General features: G+C 39.9%; 1 protein-coding gene across 1 annotated transcript in view; it reads left to right on the forward strand.

Annotated features, from left to right (window-relative positions):
* The window catches only part of pnpla2 (patatin-like phospholipase domain containing 2), a 73,292-nt gene that overhangs the window by 32,785 nt on the left and 26,317 nt on the right, over positions 1 to 14,190 (forward strand). The window contains exons 2-3 of the mRNA XM_063062162.1: positions 786 to 1,018; positions 3,266 to 3,331. Coding sequence (XP_062918232.1) covers positions 786 to 1,018; positions 3,266 to 3,331 — 299 coding nt within the window. The remainder of the gene's footprint in view (positions 1 to 785; positions 1,019 to 3,265; positions 3,332 to 14,190) is intronic.

The raw sequence follows: 14,190 nt of genomic DNA on the forward strand, positions 1-14,190 counted from the left end.
CCCACCGGGTCGAATCCTACGACCGGTTCTCTCCATTGTCTTTCTCCATCTCCCACTGAACCATAAAAATAACCTGAAACCAACCTTAGTGTCTCTCTCAAAATTTCCCAGTTCCACTATCCTAATGAATGACACACATTCTGCAGCATCCCTTATCTTCAACAAAAGCCCAAACAGGCTGAAAGCAGAACCGACGGCTCTTATAAAACAAAACCTACAGCATAGCAGTAAAAATGCGAACTAGGGTGTCCCACATGTATACATTATACAACTTTGAGGTTCATCTCCTTACAGGCAGCCACAAATCAAAGAAACCCAAAAGAACCCGTTTTTAAAAAAAAAGTCAAACACGCAATATACAGAGAGGGAAAAACAAGTTGTGCAAGCAATAACTGTAACAAGTAAGCAGAACAAAAGTGAGTCCACAGGCACAAAGCCTGGAGCCCCCAGATCAGGCCTCAGTTCGGTACAGAGTCGAGAAAACTTCGTGGAGCCCTCCGATGTGGAGTATGGAGCAGGCCATAGCCTTTGAGGACAGATGATGCATGTTTACTGCTGGGTTTTGCATTGAAGACCTTTCCAGCTTGGCTTGTGTTCTTGTCTAATATCTGCACAGCAGGAAGGTTTCTGTGCTGCTGAATTGTTTCCCTTGAAAAGACGCTGATGTCTGATGGTGACCACTGACCTATTCAGATTGGTTGTGAAATAGACAAAAGGTACAAGAGTACTTAAATGGTGTTTGGTAAAACTTATACTTCTCAAACATTTAATGTTTTATTCCACAGGAGAAGTTGGTGCAAATATTATTCATGTTGCTAAAGAAGCACGCAAGAGATTTCTGGGCCCACTGCACCCTTCCTTTAACATGGTGAAGATTATCCGTAGCCGACTTTTCAGGGGGCTTCCAGACAATGCGCATCAGCTAGCAACAGGTCGACTGGGCATTTCATTGACCCGTGTGTCTGATGGAGAGAATGTATTGGTGACTGTGTTCAACAATAAAGAGGAGCTTGTACAGGTAAATTAAAATTATTTGGTTGTTTTTCTTCTGTAGTGTCTAGTTGAATGTGAAAGTTTCAAATCACTGGGAATCTCACCTTTGGAAATCCCATTGATTCATATGAATGACAAAGTTTTCTTTGCTATTTGTGGTTTCTATTGATAATCATGTTTGGGAATTTTTCTAAGATGTAAAACCGATGCAAACAAGGACGGCATCCTCAATAGGTTCATGTTAGTTTAAGTCTGGCCGGAAAATGATCTGTTGTTTTGGCCACTACTTGGAATTGTGTCATTGATTCCTGCTTTTACAATTCTCAAGACGAACTTGGCTGATTTCCAGTTCAAGTTCATTGTCTTTTAGCTGTGTACATGTACAAAGCAAAATGGAACAACGTTCTTCTGGAACAAGGTTCACAACACAGTACATGGAACTCACACACAAAACAGAAAGTAATATTACCACAGATAAATTAACAAATAATAAAATATAGTCCAGGAGATTGACATTTACCATAAGGTGCATTTATGATACAAGTTTAAAAAGTAAACAGTATAACACTTGTTCTTCATACGTGATGAGACCTGGGTGGTGGCAGGGAGTTCAGAGAACTCACAGATTGGGGGAAGAAGCCATATCCCATTCTAAAAGCTCTGGCCTGAATGCTACAGTACCTCCTACCTGATGGTAGGGGGTCAAGGAGATTGTGGTATGGATGAGAGGGATCTTTGACAATGCTAAGAGCTCTGCATATGCAGCACTCCTGATAATTATCTCAGATGGATGGAAGGGAGACCCAAGATGATACTCGCAGCAATCCTTGCAATCCCTAGTTGGGTCTTGTGGTCAGATGCATTGCAATTGCTGTACCAGATGGTGAATTCCACCTAATCGCTAAATAACATTTTCTTTTGTAAGGTAATAATTGAGTTTTCATAATCTGTTTATGTGCTAAGAATATTTTGTATTATGTCATGTAGTCATGGAGTTTTGTAATTGTTACCTTGGATAATTATAGCAAACCATAACCATAAGACATGCTGGAATCCATTGTAAAACACGCAACAGACATTACAGCAAGCATTTTGCATTCTATAAAATACCATAAATGTTAGTAAATAAATAAAAAAATATACTTTATTTGAGGGAGACATTTTACTAAAGATACCCCTAAAACTTTCTGCTCTTTCAAAAAAAAATCTTAAAATATCTATTAATATGTACATTGCATAAACTCGTGTGTATTGAAGATTTCTGTACTCTAATGATGCTCTTGGAAATTAATTAATAATTTAAGTTTAATATAAAGTATGTCTGAGATTCAATTATTTGAAAAAAGAAAACTGATCAGCTACCCTGATGTGCTTGGTATTAGAATATGTAATATTGTGGTGCAATTTTGTACCTTTTTGAAGAAAATCATTTAAAAATCCTGCAGACACTGGAAATCTTAAATTAAATCAGAAAGTGTGAGAAATACTTAGGCAAGGCATCATCTGCGGAAGGAGAAAGAAGTAATAAAGGATTTTTGACCTGACATATTTACTCTGCTTTTCTTTCCACAAATGTTGCCTGAATTATTGAGTGTTCTCAATATTTCTGGGTTACTTCAAGTTTAATGTGCTTAAGATGTAAGGTATAGCAGGGTTCTGTTCTTCTGAACTATCTGTTATCTGAGCAGTTGAAAAAAGTCAGAAAGGTGGCAGAAAACTGAATTCCCGCATAGTAGAAGGTGCTTGCACCCCTGCAGCAGTGGGCAAATCCATATTGCCAGTCATCAAGCTGCACATAAGTGAGGAGTTTGTAATCTGGGGAACACCCTGTAGATGGAGAATATGTATGAGTCGAGTTTTTCATGGGCTGTAGCACTATCTATTTGTAAGAATATTGTCAAAGTAATAAATGGGTGATAATTGGGGGAAAATAATGGAGCAAAGTCTATTGCATATTCCTCAATATGACTTGTAAATTCAAAAAAGGGAAAAAAATCATTGTATAATTGCAAATAGTGGCCAAGACAAAAGAATTCCAGGCCAAACAATTAGACCCCCAACAGCTATAATTTTTCCGTCAAAAACCTGTTTCTTTTAATGAAAAGGAACAATTTATGGACTGGACTCTGTACTGCTGAAGATACATCCGTATTATCATTTTCCCTGAATTTCCAATCGGGGTAATTTCCAGTGAGAGTTCAAGTTATTATTACATTTTAGTCATCAGTTATATTGTTGATGGCTCATGAGAAAACATTTTTTTTATTTGCAGGCCTGCATATGCAGCACATTTATTCCTGTGTACTGTGGACTAATACCACCAACACTGCAAGGAGTGGTAAGTTGAACTGTGACTGGAGATTTGAAAGGAATTGTTATCTGTACTATGATTGAGAGGATGAGTAATATTTCCAAATGTCAAAACTATCTTCTTGGGTCCTTAGCTCCCAGTGGAGCATAGGCCATTGATGACCTCCCATTTCCATCATCCAAGGTCGAGAGTATAGTTGGAGTTCGCCAATGTTTCTGTAATCCATTGTACCACTGTACAGGCATTGGCCTATACAACTTCAGCAGAGCTCTGTTGACCAGCCTTACCTGTTCCCATCTCTCACGGGTTGGACTTTGAGAGGCAACTGTCAAATTACAGAAATTCCAAAGCTTGTTGGGGTTTGTTTGCCTCCATTTTCCAAATAATGGACATTTTGAATGATCACCATTATATAAAGTTTCATTTTTTTTTAAAATTCCCCCTTTTCCTTCTATCTTCCTTTCCCCTCATCTTGCTCTGCAGGCAATTTGCTCTTTCCATTATTCTTTACATAGAAGGGATCTTTCAAATGCTCATCTTTATGAAAACCTAGAGTGACTCTTCAAGTCGCAGAAAGCATTCCAATCTTGTTGTTAACTAATGAGCATACGTTCCTTCCAATGCAATCCTTTCCAAATTTAGACATCCTGTGACTAATTCTGATATACTGCCTGAGGTCAATCAGCTTGCAGCAGACTGGCAATTGATCCTGGCTTTGTATAGATGAGTTACTTGTGTCTTCAATAAAATCTTTGTCGAAGTACTCAAAGCTGTCTGGGCTCCTGATTCCATGCACTGCATTAATGGGATCTGGAAGTTTTTTTTTAAAAGGAAATGCTAATATTTTTGTTTCAATGTGATTTACCAAATAAATCAACTAGATCATTATGAGAGATAATGTCATTTTTGGCTGAAAATAGATTCAGTGCAAGTTGAGTTTCCATGATCTTTTGTGTTGGTTCAAAAAAAAGTTGTGCTGTCAGCTGGTTTTGCCCACAAAGTTGGCTGCTTTCCTAGAGTGTATTAATCATCATGGTGAGACTGATAAGTGCACCTATTTACACATCATAATGGAGCTTATTAAATTTAGTCTTTAATTGGGTTCAGAGATACTAATGGGTATGTCATAAATGATTATGAGTAACTTTTAGTTTAAAGCTAATGACTATACCTCAAATAGTTCCAGCTGGTCATTAGGTTCTTGTAGATAATGGCTTAGAGACCAATTTTTTGTTTTTTTGGTGATTAACCGGTTTTCAGCTGCATTAACTATACCAGTTTACTGTTCATATTTTTTAAAGTAAACTTTAGACTTAAAAAAATGTTTATAGCTGATAATTGGCTTGACATTATGCATAGCTTTAACAGAAACTGAGGAAATCCCTTCTCAAAATTCGTGCAAATTTGGACGCATCCAAAGTGAAACCAAGTCTTCTCAAAATCACCTTTAACTTGTATCTGTCACTCATATAATTAAAGTGGTCATTTATCCTTTTCTGGAAGAAGAGGGCTATTGTCATTTATGACTGGTCTGAGTATGCCTTATTTGGTCTTCTAGGACAGCTCTTTCAATAATGTATGCATCAACATAGGCCTCACTGGTATCAAACCACTGTTTCTTCCACATTCCTTTGATTATTCTGAGAGGATAATATTTAGTCAATTGGCCCTTTGTATCTGGTTCAGCTGTAGAACATCCTTGGCTTGCCAGCTGTTAGACATGGATCATTCACCTCTTCATTAGCCCCCACACAACATCCTTTTTATACCCTGTAATTGCTTTGCAGTGGGGCATCCTAAAATAGTGTCAACCAATACTTCCATGAACTGCAATGTTGTGTCAAACTAATTAAACCAGTAATCAAATGCCTAACTAAACTAATCCCTTCTGCCTACACAATGTCTATCCATCCATTCTCTGAACCTTCATATCTCTATCCAAGAGCCTCTTCAATGCTTCTCCCAACACCTCTGGCAACACACTCCACACACACACACACACACACCCCACTCTGTATGGGGGTGGTGGAACCAGTCCTCCCACTTCTCCTTTGACCTTGCCTTCTCTCAGCTTAAAGTTGTAGCCTATACTATGAAACATTTTGACCCTGGGACGAAGATGCTGACTGTCTATCTATGCGTCCCATAATTTTGTAAAATTTATCAGTTCTCTCCTCAGCTTCTGTTGTTCCAAAGCATACAGCCCAAGTTGTCTAACCTCTCTTTATAACACACACTCTCTAATCCAGGTAGCATCCTGCGAAACCTGTTCTGCATCCTCTCCAAAGCTTCAACATCCTTCCTCTGATGGGCAACTTGTAATGAATGCAATACCTCAGATTCAGCCTTACCAGTGTTTTATAAAGCTTCGACTTAACTTCCCAACTCTTGAATTCACTGCCTCATCTAATAAAAGCAAACTTACTGTGGGCTCCCTTTATCATCCAGACCTTAAGGTCCCACAAAACACCGGTAATGTTGTGATCTGTCATGAACAAGACACTAAAACTTTACATTTGAATACCCCTTGTTTTATTTTAATTTCTGAGTAGGTTCCTTCCTTTACAGGGCTTTTGCTCAGCACTCTATACTGCCACAGCAGCCCTATGGACACTGGCTGCCCTTAGCATTAGCTTGTAGCAGAGGACATCAGCCATCATGCAAAGAGGATTGTGGGAAGCTTGGGCCAGACTATGCCTCTGCTTCCTGCCCTGTGCATTGTCTCATTCTTGGAGACCTGTCTCTCAGGAAAGACTTGGAGCCATGGCTCAGATACATTGTTACACTTACTGCTCTTTTCCAAGAAACTTTTCCCTTAATGCCTAAGATGACACATTAGTCGAGAGAAACCACTGAAAAATATGGTGCAAAAATTGTAGTTTTGTTTTACATTTTCAGTATGGAAGCTCTTGCCAGACCAGATATCCCCTCTAAAGAGGGTTCAGTGTTGTACAGGATTTGCCAGCTGGATCAACAGGTGGTTGACTGGAATTCAGGGAGCCATGCCCATTTCTCTACTACCCAAAAAGAGAAGTCTTTTGGCAGCAGAGTAATTGTGGGACTAATGTTTAAAGCTGTCTGGAGTTTTCAGGGTAGCTTCATGTTTTCATTTTATAAATGGGAATTTTGTTCCAGCTGCTGCAATGGTTGTAATCTGAAAAAAGTGACCTGAGAGGTACTGAGGCTAGTGGATATAGAAGTGTTTTACTCAGCAAAAATGAGCAGCAGACGTCATTTTGAGATGCTCTTGGAAGAAGAGGCCTGCCTGACCCAATATTACATGACATTTTATATGCCAAAGATCAAAGGTAACAGGGCAATTCTATAGTTACGACGTATCTACAAAGCTTCCTTTGAATTACATACAGTGTTCAAACACATCCTCCTTCACAGCCACACTCCAGACACTCAAAACAAATGTTCCTCTCCTCTGACTCTAGGCCACATTCGTACATATGCAGGCATCTGAGGTCCAACTATCCTTAGCTGTGTTTTAAATTCAATCTGCAATTCACATTCAAATCTGAAGACTGGTTGCTGGTGAAATTAATATTTGCTAAATGCCCTACCAGAATAATGTGAAGAACCTCTAGTTGCATACAATGTGTTCCTTTTGGTTCCCATTACTGACACCTCCAGTTCCAAGTTCATGGATCTTAGAAACAACATCTTCAATTGCCCATCTTGTTCAGGTTCTCTTGCTAAATCCTTCACTCCATTTACTTGCCCATGGTTGCAGTATTTTGGGAGTAATCAGGCATTCAACAGACATGAAATGAAGCTTGTTGACCGTTGATTTGAACTGGAGTGGAAGATTGCTTTATTTTTCATTACCAAACAAACAACAACCAACTAAAAGCAAAATGCTATATAATTGTGCATTGATTCTTCGAAAGTGCTTTCTCAGTAAATCCACTGATGACCAACTTTGGATCCCGTTTCGACTTTGAAACCTGGCAATATTTACCAAGTTTTCCACTCTGCCTGTACTCTGTGTGTGATCTTTGCAAAGCAATCGAAGTTGTACTTCCTGCAGTGAAATTGAAATCCAGTGTATGTGTAAAATACATTTTGTTTTAAAAATATATTTAAATACACTAATCTAAGAGAGTGCATATGAATAACCTGTGGAGGCCAAGTCATTGGGTATATTTAAGGCAGAGCTTGATAGATTCTTGATCAGTCAGGACATGAAGGGATACAGGGAGAAGGCAGGAGATTAGGACTGAGGGAAATGGATCAGCCATGATGAAATGACGGAGCAGACTCGATGGGCCAAATGACCTAGTTCTGCTCCTATACCTTGTGGTCAAATAATTGGGTAAATCATTTCAGCATGGTCAACAACTTGTTTCCTCCAATGAAGCAAATTGCCACAAAGTACTGCACAGGAATGTCACTGAACAAAGCTACTTGCTACTCAAAGCAGGCTTCTCCATTCAACCTTGTTCAATGTCATTTCCAGTGCACAAGTGTAAAGGAGATCAAAATAATTGTTACTCTGGATCCAATGTAGCACAAAGGGAAAACAGTAAAGCACACAATAAATATAAAATCATAAGATAGCTCACATACATCGATTGATTACATGTCTACAAAGTGACGCTAGGCACAGGGGTACATTAAATGACTCTGACAGGAAGTGATAAGAGTAGTGGTGGTGAGGGGTGTGGAAGGGTGGGTGAAGGTGTTAATCAGCCTTGCTGCTTGGGGGATGTAACTGTTTGAGTCTGGTGGTTCCGGCGTGGATGCTACGTAGCCTCCTCCCTGATGGGAATGGGACAAACAGTCCACGAGCGGTGTGGCTAGCATCCTTCATGACGTTACTGGCCCTTTTCTGGCACATTTCTGTAGACATGTCCTTGATGGTGGGTAGGTTGGTGATGTGTGGTTTTGGCTGCCTGTTGTAGAGCCTTCCTGCGCATTGCAGTGTGGCGATGCAGCATGTTAGCATGCGCTCTGCCCCACAGCTGTAGGACTATATATGAGTATAGGTATGCAGAATCTCAGTTCTCTTCAGCTGCCTCAAAGTAAAGGGGTTGGTGAGCTTTCCTGGATGTGTCGGATGTGTTCCGGGCTTATGAGAAGATGTACACTCCCAGGAGTTCGACATTTCTGTGCGTTGACATAAAGAGAATGCGAGTGGTGCAAGTTCTCTCGAAGTCGGTAACAATTCCCGTTGTCTTGTTGACATTGAGAAAGAGGGTATTTGCCTGGCTGTGTTCTAAAGTGAACAACAGACTTGTATTATGGTGCTATTTGTTGTCTTTTTTTAAATCATGGTCAGCCTTGCTTACAGAATTACATTTTTTATAGGGTACCATGTCTCTTTCTGTCCTAATGTCTATTTCTCCAACTTGTCCCATACATCTTCATTATATCACATTGGAAGTCTCTCTGATAAATACTCTTCAGTATGGGTGAATGTATCAGTAGCATTAGTTTTATTTTTCATTTGAAACCTCTTGTCAGAATAAGACTCCTTAGATACAGGTCACTTGCTAGCACTTGTTAAAGTGCCTCGGATACATGAACCATTACAGCAGCAACAGTGTTTATTCTAAGATTTTAATGTTGACCAGCATCCTAGGGGATCAGCAGTTCAAAGAAGAAAGATCACCATGCAAAATAGAAAACACTATGAAATAGAGGAAAGTATCCATTGATGTGAGCAATAATATCAATTGTGTAACCATCTAAACATTATAGAGTAGAAATCTGCCTTTGATCAGTAGTATTACGTGCACAGTATATCAGTGACTGCATGTGTACTTTGCTTCCTTGAATTTCAATTATTCATTTCTTTATCTCATTGTCATTTTGGGTCTTTGCTTTCTTGTTTTCAGATTTGGTTACAAGAGCAATGGGGAAAAATTGGCTGTAAAGCACTTTGGAGGGCTTAGTGTTCATGAAATGTGTTTTTCCGCTCAATACACAGTGATATTTTTGTGCATTGTAATTTCTGAAATTTATTAGCAAGAGAGGCTCTTCTCAAAATTTCAGGTCTATCTTAATTTTTCCTTCCCCCCCACACATGTATGTGTCTGGCTGGCTTCCATTAAGCTTTGGATTGTTCATCAGAAAGCACGAGAGAACATTGTACAGTAAATTAGATTCCATTGTTTTATTTTCCCTCTTGTCTCTGGTTAACAATTCTCGCCAAAAAGATTAACTAAGATCAGCAAATAATGCTGCGCAAAATTGAGTTGAACTGTTAATAAGAGGATCAGCAGGTTGCTGCAGTGCAGAAATTTAACTGAGTACATTTTAATTTCAAATAAAGAGAACATGAAATACCTGTTTACTAATTCATTTATCATGGAAGGAATTGTATCTGGTGACAAATGAATTGCAAGTGAACCAATAGTTTGGAAACAAAATGACATGTAATTTCAGCCAAACTAGTGGTGAATTCTTGCTGTCAGAACTATTGCCAGCTCCAATAACCCAGCCTGTATTAATCAAAGCATCAGGATAAATTACCCCTACTGTGCCAATGATTTGTTGTATATACAGTAAAAGGTTGCTTTACTTCTGCATAATGGTAAATTTTCATCCTTGCCCTGTGACAATGAGCAGTGGGTAATTCTCTCCTGATTAATATGCTATCAAGGTAGTTGAAGCTACGTGGAAAATTACATGTAGGAACTGAAGCTGTTATACGTCAAGGTATTAACTAGTTTAGAGAAGCCTGCATTTGTGTCAGGCCTTTCACAATTTCAGCAGTTCATGGCCTTCAAAATGCTTTCCGATATAGAAACAATGGCAGCAACTCTGCACAGTATTTGTCAGAAACAGGCAGTGAAGTAATGAGCAGCTATCTTGTTCTTTTGTGATGCTCATTGAGAGACAAATAATGATCTGCTCACTTATCTTTGGAATATAACTCCCCCACCCACCCATCATCCCCATCACCTGGTTTCACCTGTCACCCACCAGCTTGTCCTCGTCCCCCATACCCTACCTTATTATTATGGCTTCTGCCCCCTTCCTTTCCAGTCCTGATGAAATGTCTTGGCCTGAAACATTGACTGTTTATTTCGCTCCCTAGAGGCTCCCTGACCTGCTGAGCTCTTCCAGCAACCAAATCAGGGCCTTGAATTAGAACCTTGAGCAAAGACGATGACTTCTGACTGAGGAAGTACAGCACTGAGTTCTCCTTCCAGTGGATGTGTTCAAATCTCTGGAGTGGGATCTGCTGCCACAACTCCCTGTTTCATGCATGATGCTACCAGCATCTGACAGCCATGTGGCCCCAACTTTCCAAATGTCTCAATGACTGTTGGGGGTGTTCAGAGGCTGGGGTTTTCACATCCTAACTTTATCCAGCTACTAACTGGAATTGGATGCCTCAAGAGTGGACTGGGCTCCATTGGGATCCCTTTACACTCCTCTTCTAACTTTAGCTGTTCCTCTCCCCACAATGGCGTAACTTGTTAACAATCACTGTTGAGGCAGAAAGCCATTCCTCATGGGGAAAAAAAATCTCCTTGGCCCATTGATTCACTGTTAACCATCAACTATCCATTTACACTAATTCAACACTAATTCCATATTTTTCCTTATTCTTCCCACATTCTCATCCACTTCCACCCCCTATATTTTATCATTCACCTATTCGTTAACTACCAACCTACACAAGCTTCTTTGAGGACATAATGAGTGCAGTGGATAGAGGGGAACAGGTGGATGTCGTATACTTGGATTTCCAGAAGGCGTTCGATAACGTGCCGCACAAGAGACTTATAAGTAAGATATGGATGCCTGGAATTGGAAGAAGTGTATTGGAGTGGATAGTGGATTGGTTAACCAATAGAAGGCGCAGAGTTGGTATAAATGGGTGTTTCTCTGGTTGGCAGTCAGTGATGAGTGGGGTGCCACAGGGCTCGGTGCTGGGCCAGCAGCTGTTTACCATTTATATTGATGATTTGGAAGAGGGAACTGAGTGTAGCGTAGCAAAAAAGATTGACACGAAACTGAGTGGGAAAGCAAATTGTGCAGAGGGATATAGATAGGTTAAGTGAGTGGGCCAAGGTCTGGCAGATGGAATACAACATTGGTAAATGCGAGATCATCCACTTTGGAAGGAATAATAGAGCAGATTATTATTTAAATGGTGAAAGATTGCGGCATGCTGTTGTGCGGAGGGACTTGGGAGTGCTTGATCATGAATCACAAAAGGTTGGTTTGCAGGTACAACAGGTTATTAAGAAGGCAAACGGAATGTTGGCCTTCATTGCTAGAGGGATTGAATTCAAGAGCAGGGAGGTCATGCTGCAACTATACAGGGTACTGGTGAGGCCGCACCTGGAGTACTGTGTGCAGTTCTGGTCTCCATACTTGAGGAAGGTTTACTGGCTTTGGAGGCAGTGCAGAGGAGGTTCACCAGGTTGATTCCAGGGATGAAGGGGTTAAGCTCCGAGAAGAGATTGAGTCGCCCGGGACTGTACTCTCTGGAGTTCAGAAGAATGAGAGTGGATCTTATAGAAACATAAAAAATTTTGAAAGGGATAGATAAGATAGAAGTAGGAAAGTTGCTTCCATTGGTAGGTGAGACTAGAACTAGGGGACATTGCCTCAAGATTCAGGGGAGAAGATTTAGGACGGAAATGAGGAGAAACTGCTTTTCTCAGTGAATGGTGAATCTGTGGAATTCTCTGCCCAGGGAAGCAGTTGAGGCTTCTTCACTAAATATATTTTAAGATACAGTTAGATAGGTTTTTACATAGTAAGGGAATTAAGGGTTATGGGGAAAAGGCAGGTAGATGGAGCTGAGTTTACAGACAGATCAGCCATGACCTTATTGAATGGCAGGGCAGGTTCGATGGGCTGGATGGCCTACTCCTGCTCCTATTTCTTATGTTCTTATGCTTGGGATTTGGGAGGAAACTCGTATGATCACAGGAGAACATGCAAGCTCTGCCCAAGGGAAGGATTACACCTGAGCACCTGTATCTTGAGGCAGTGGCTCTGCTAGCAGTACCACTATGCTATCCAGAAAGTCATAGAATTGTCAGTAAATGGATAGTTGTAGCAGAGATACTTACAGGCATTTTCTAAAGAGGCATAGGTGGAGCTCTGATGGCAGTTTGTTCTCCATAATCATAATCAAATACATAATGGTGTAAAATGATTTTGACTCTTGGATATGTCTGTACAAATAGCTGTAATGTATATAATCTCTGATTAATAGGATGGTATTGTACAAAATAACATCCAAAATTCAAAATAATTGTTTACATAATTACATAGAAATAACTTGCTTATTAACATAGATGTTATATCCTCATTTGAATACTTGTTCTGCAAGAACAGTGAAAGTAAGAAAAGGGACATGGTACACATAATCAACCAATGAAAATTCAGAGCAAATCAGACATCTGGATGTGGGTGGGTAAAGAAGGATATATTGGTAACAGGAAAAGAAATATTGTAAAGTTTCTGGATTAGCAGCCAGAGTTCCAACCTATTTCAGCCCAGCAGCTTTGTGGCCAAGTTTACTGGCACCTGTTTTTTAAATTTAAAGTAAATGAGTTGAACTTCTTAAGTTTGAAATGAATACACTGAACAATTTGCTCAGGTTTCCAGCATAATGCCCACTTTGCTGCCACCATTTCCTGACTCTGAGATGATATTTTTCAGTACTTTGTTTTCTATTTACTGAAATACTGTAGGTCTGTTAGGTAATTGTGTTGTGTAGAAACGGGAACTTTGCAAGCTCAGTGATGAAGTATTTATAATTGTGAAATATTTGAAGGACGAGTTGCCTTTTAGCCAGCACTACTTTAGGAATACTTATAATTGCACCATACATACCTCATGGAGGTTTCCTTTGATAATACCTCTAACATCCATGAGACTATTCCTCACATTTCAGCATTCAAAGTTCATTTATTATCAAACTATGTATACATATATAGCCTTGACATTCGTCTCCTTACAGGCAGTCATAAAACAGAGAAACCCAAAAGGACCCATTAAAGAAAAAGACAGTCAAACACCCAATACGCACCATGCAAACAATAAGAGTAAGCAAATGACATTCAGAACAAAAGTCAGTCCATAGACACGAAGCCCGAAGCAGGCCACACCCCCGGTCTCAGTTCAGTGCAGAGCCGAGCAAACGTTTATATTTACCCAGATGTCTTTATTTTTGTGACATGGCCAACATCACTTTAGTACTACTTCAGATATATTTTGATATATAGATATAAGAAATGATGCAGCTCACCTCAAGCCTGCAGTGCCAATCAGCAAGGTCTTTGTAGCAGCAAAAAGAGAAAAGCTCATTACATATCCTCTATACCATGCAGTTTCTTGTTGCACCTCAATTCCCCTGCTGTGCCAACATCTGTTAATCTCACTAGTTTTACATTCCAGACCCCAGCTACAGGAAACAGTTACTTAGAAGCTGTGTCTATCCCTGTTGGAATGCTGAATATTTAACTTGGTTCCAATTTCATCCTTTAAACTGCAGTGAGTGTGGGGCCCATCCTTTATGAATGTCCTCACAGCAGTGGAATCGGTCTGACAATGTTAAGTTACCTAGATATGTGTAGTCTGAAAATGTAAGGCAGGACCAGTCTGGTTGTTAACGGTTCCATCTGATGCCATTAGTGAGCAGCAGTGTGATGGAAGGTGTGGACAATACTGTTATTGATAACCTGTACATGATTACACAGTAAATTACAATAAGGAAAACTGCAGATGCTGAAAGTCTGAAATAACAACAGAAGATGTTAGAAAGTTTCAGCAGGTCAGACAGTATCTTTGGAAAGGGCAACAGGGATAATGTCTCAGGTCAAAAACTCTTCGTCAGAATTGGAAAAGAGAAAAGTTGCTGCAGAGAAGATGAGGAAGGGATGGATAGAGTAAAGGGAATATCT

Source organism: Mobula hypostoma, chromosome 11, assembly GCF_963921235.1.
Source record: "Mobula hypostoma chromosome 11, sMobHyp1.1, whole genome shotgun sequence".
Taxonomy (NCBI): Eukaryota; Metazoa; Chordata; class Chondrichthyes; order Myliobatiformes; family Myliobatidae; genus Mobula; species Mobula hypostoma.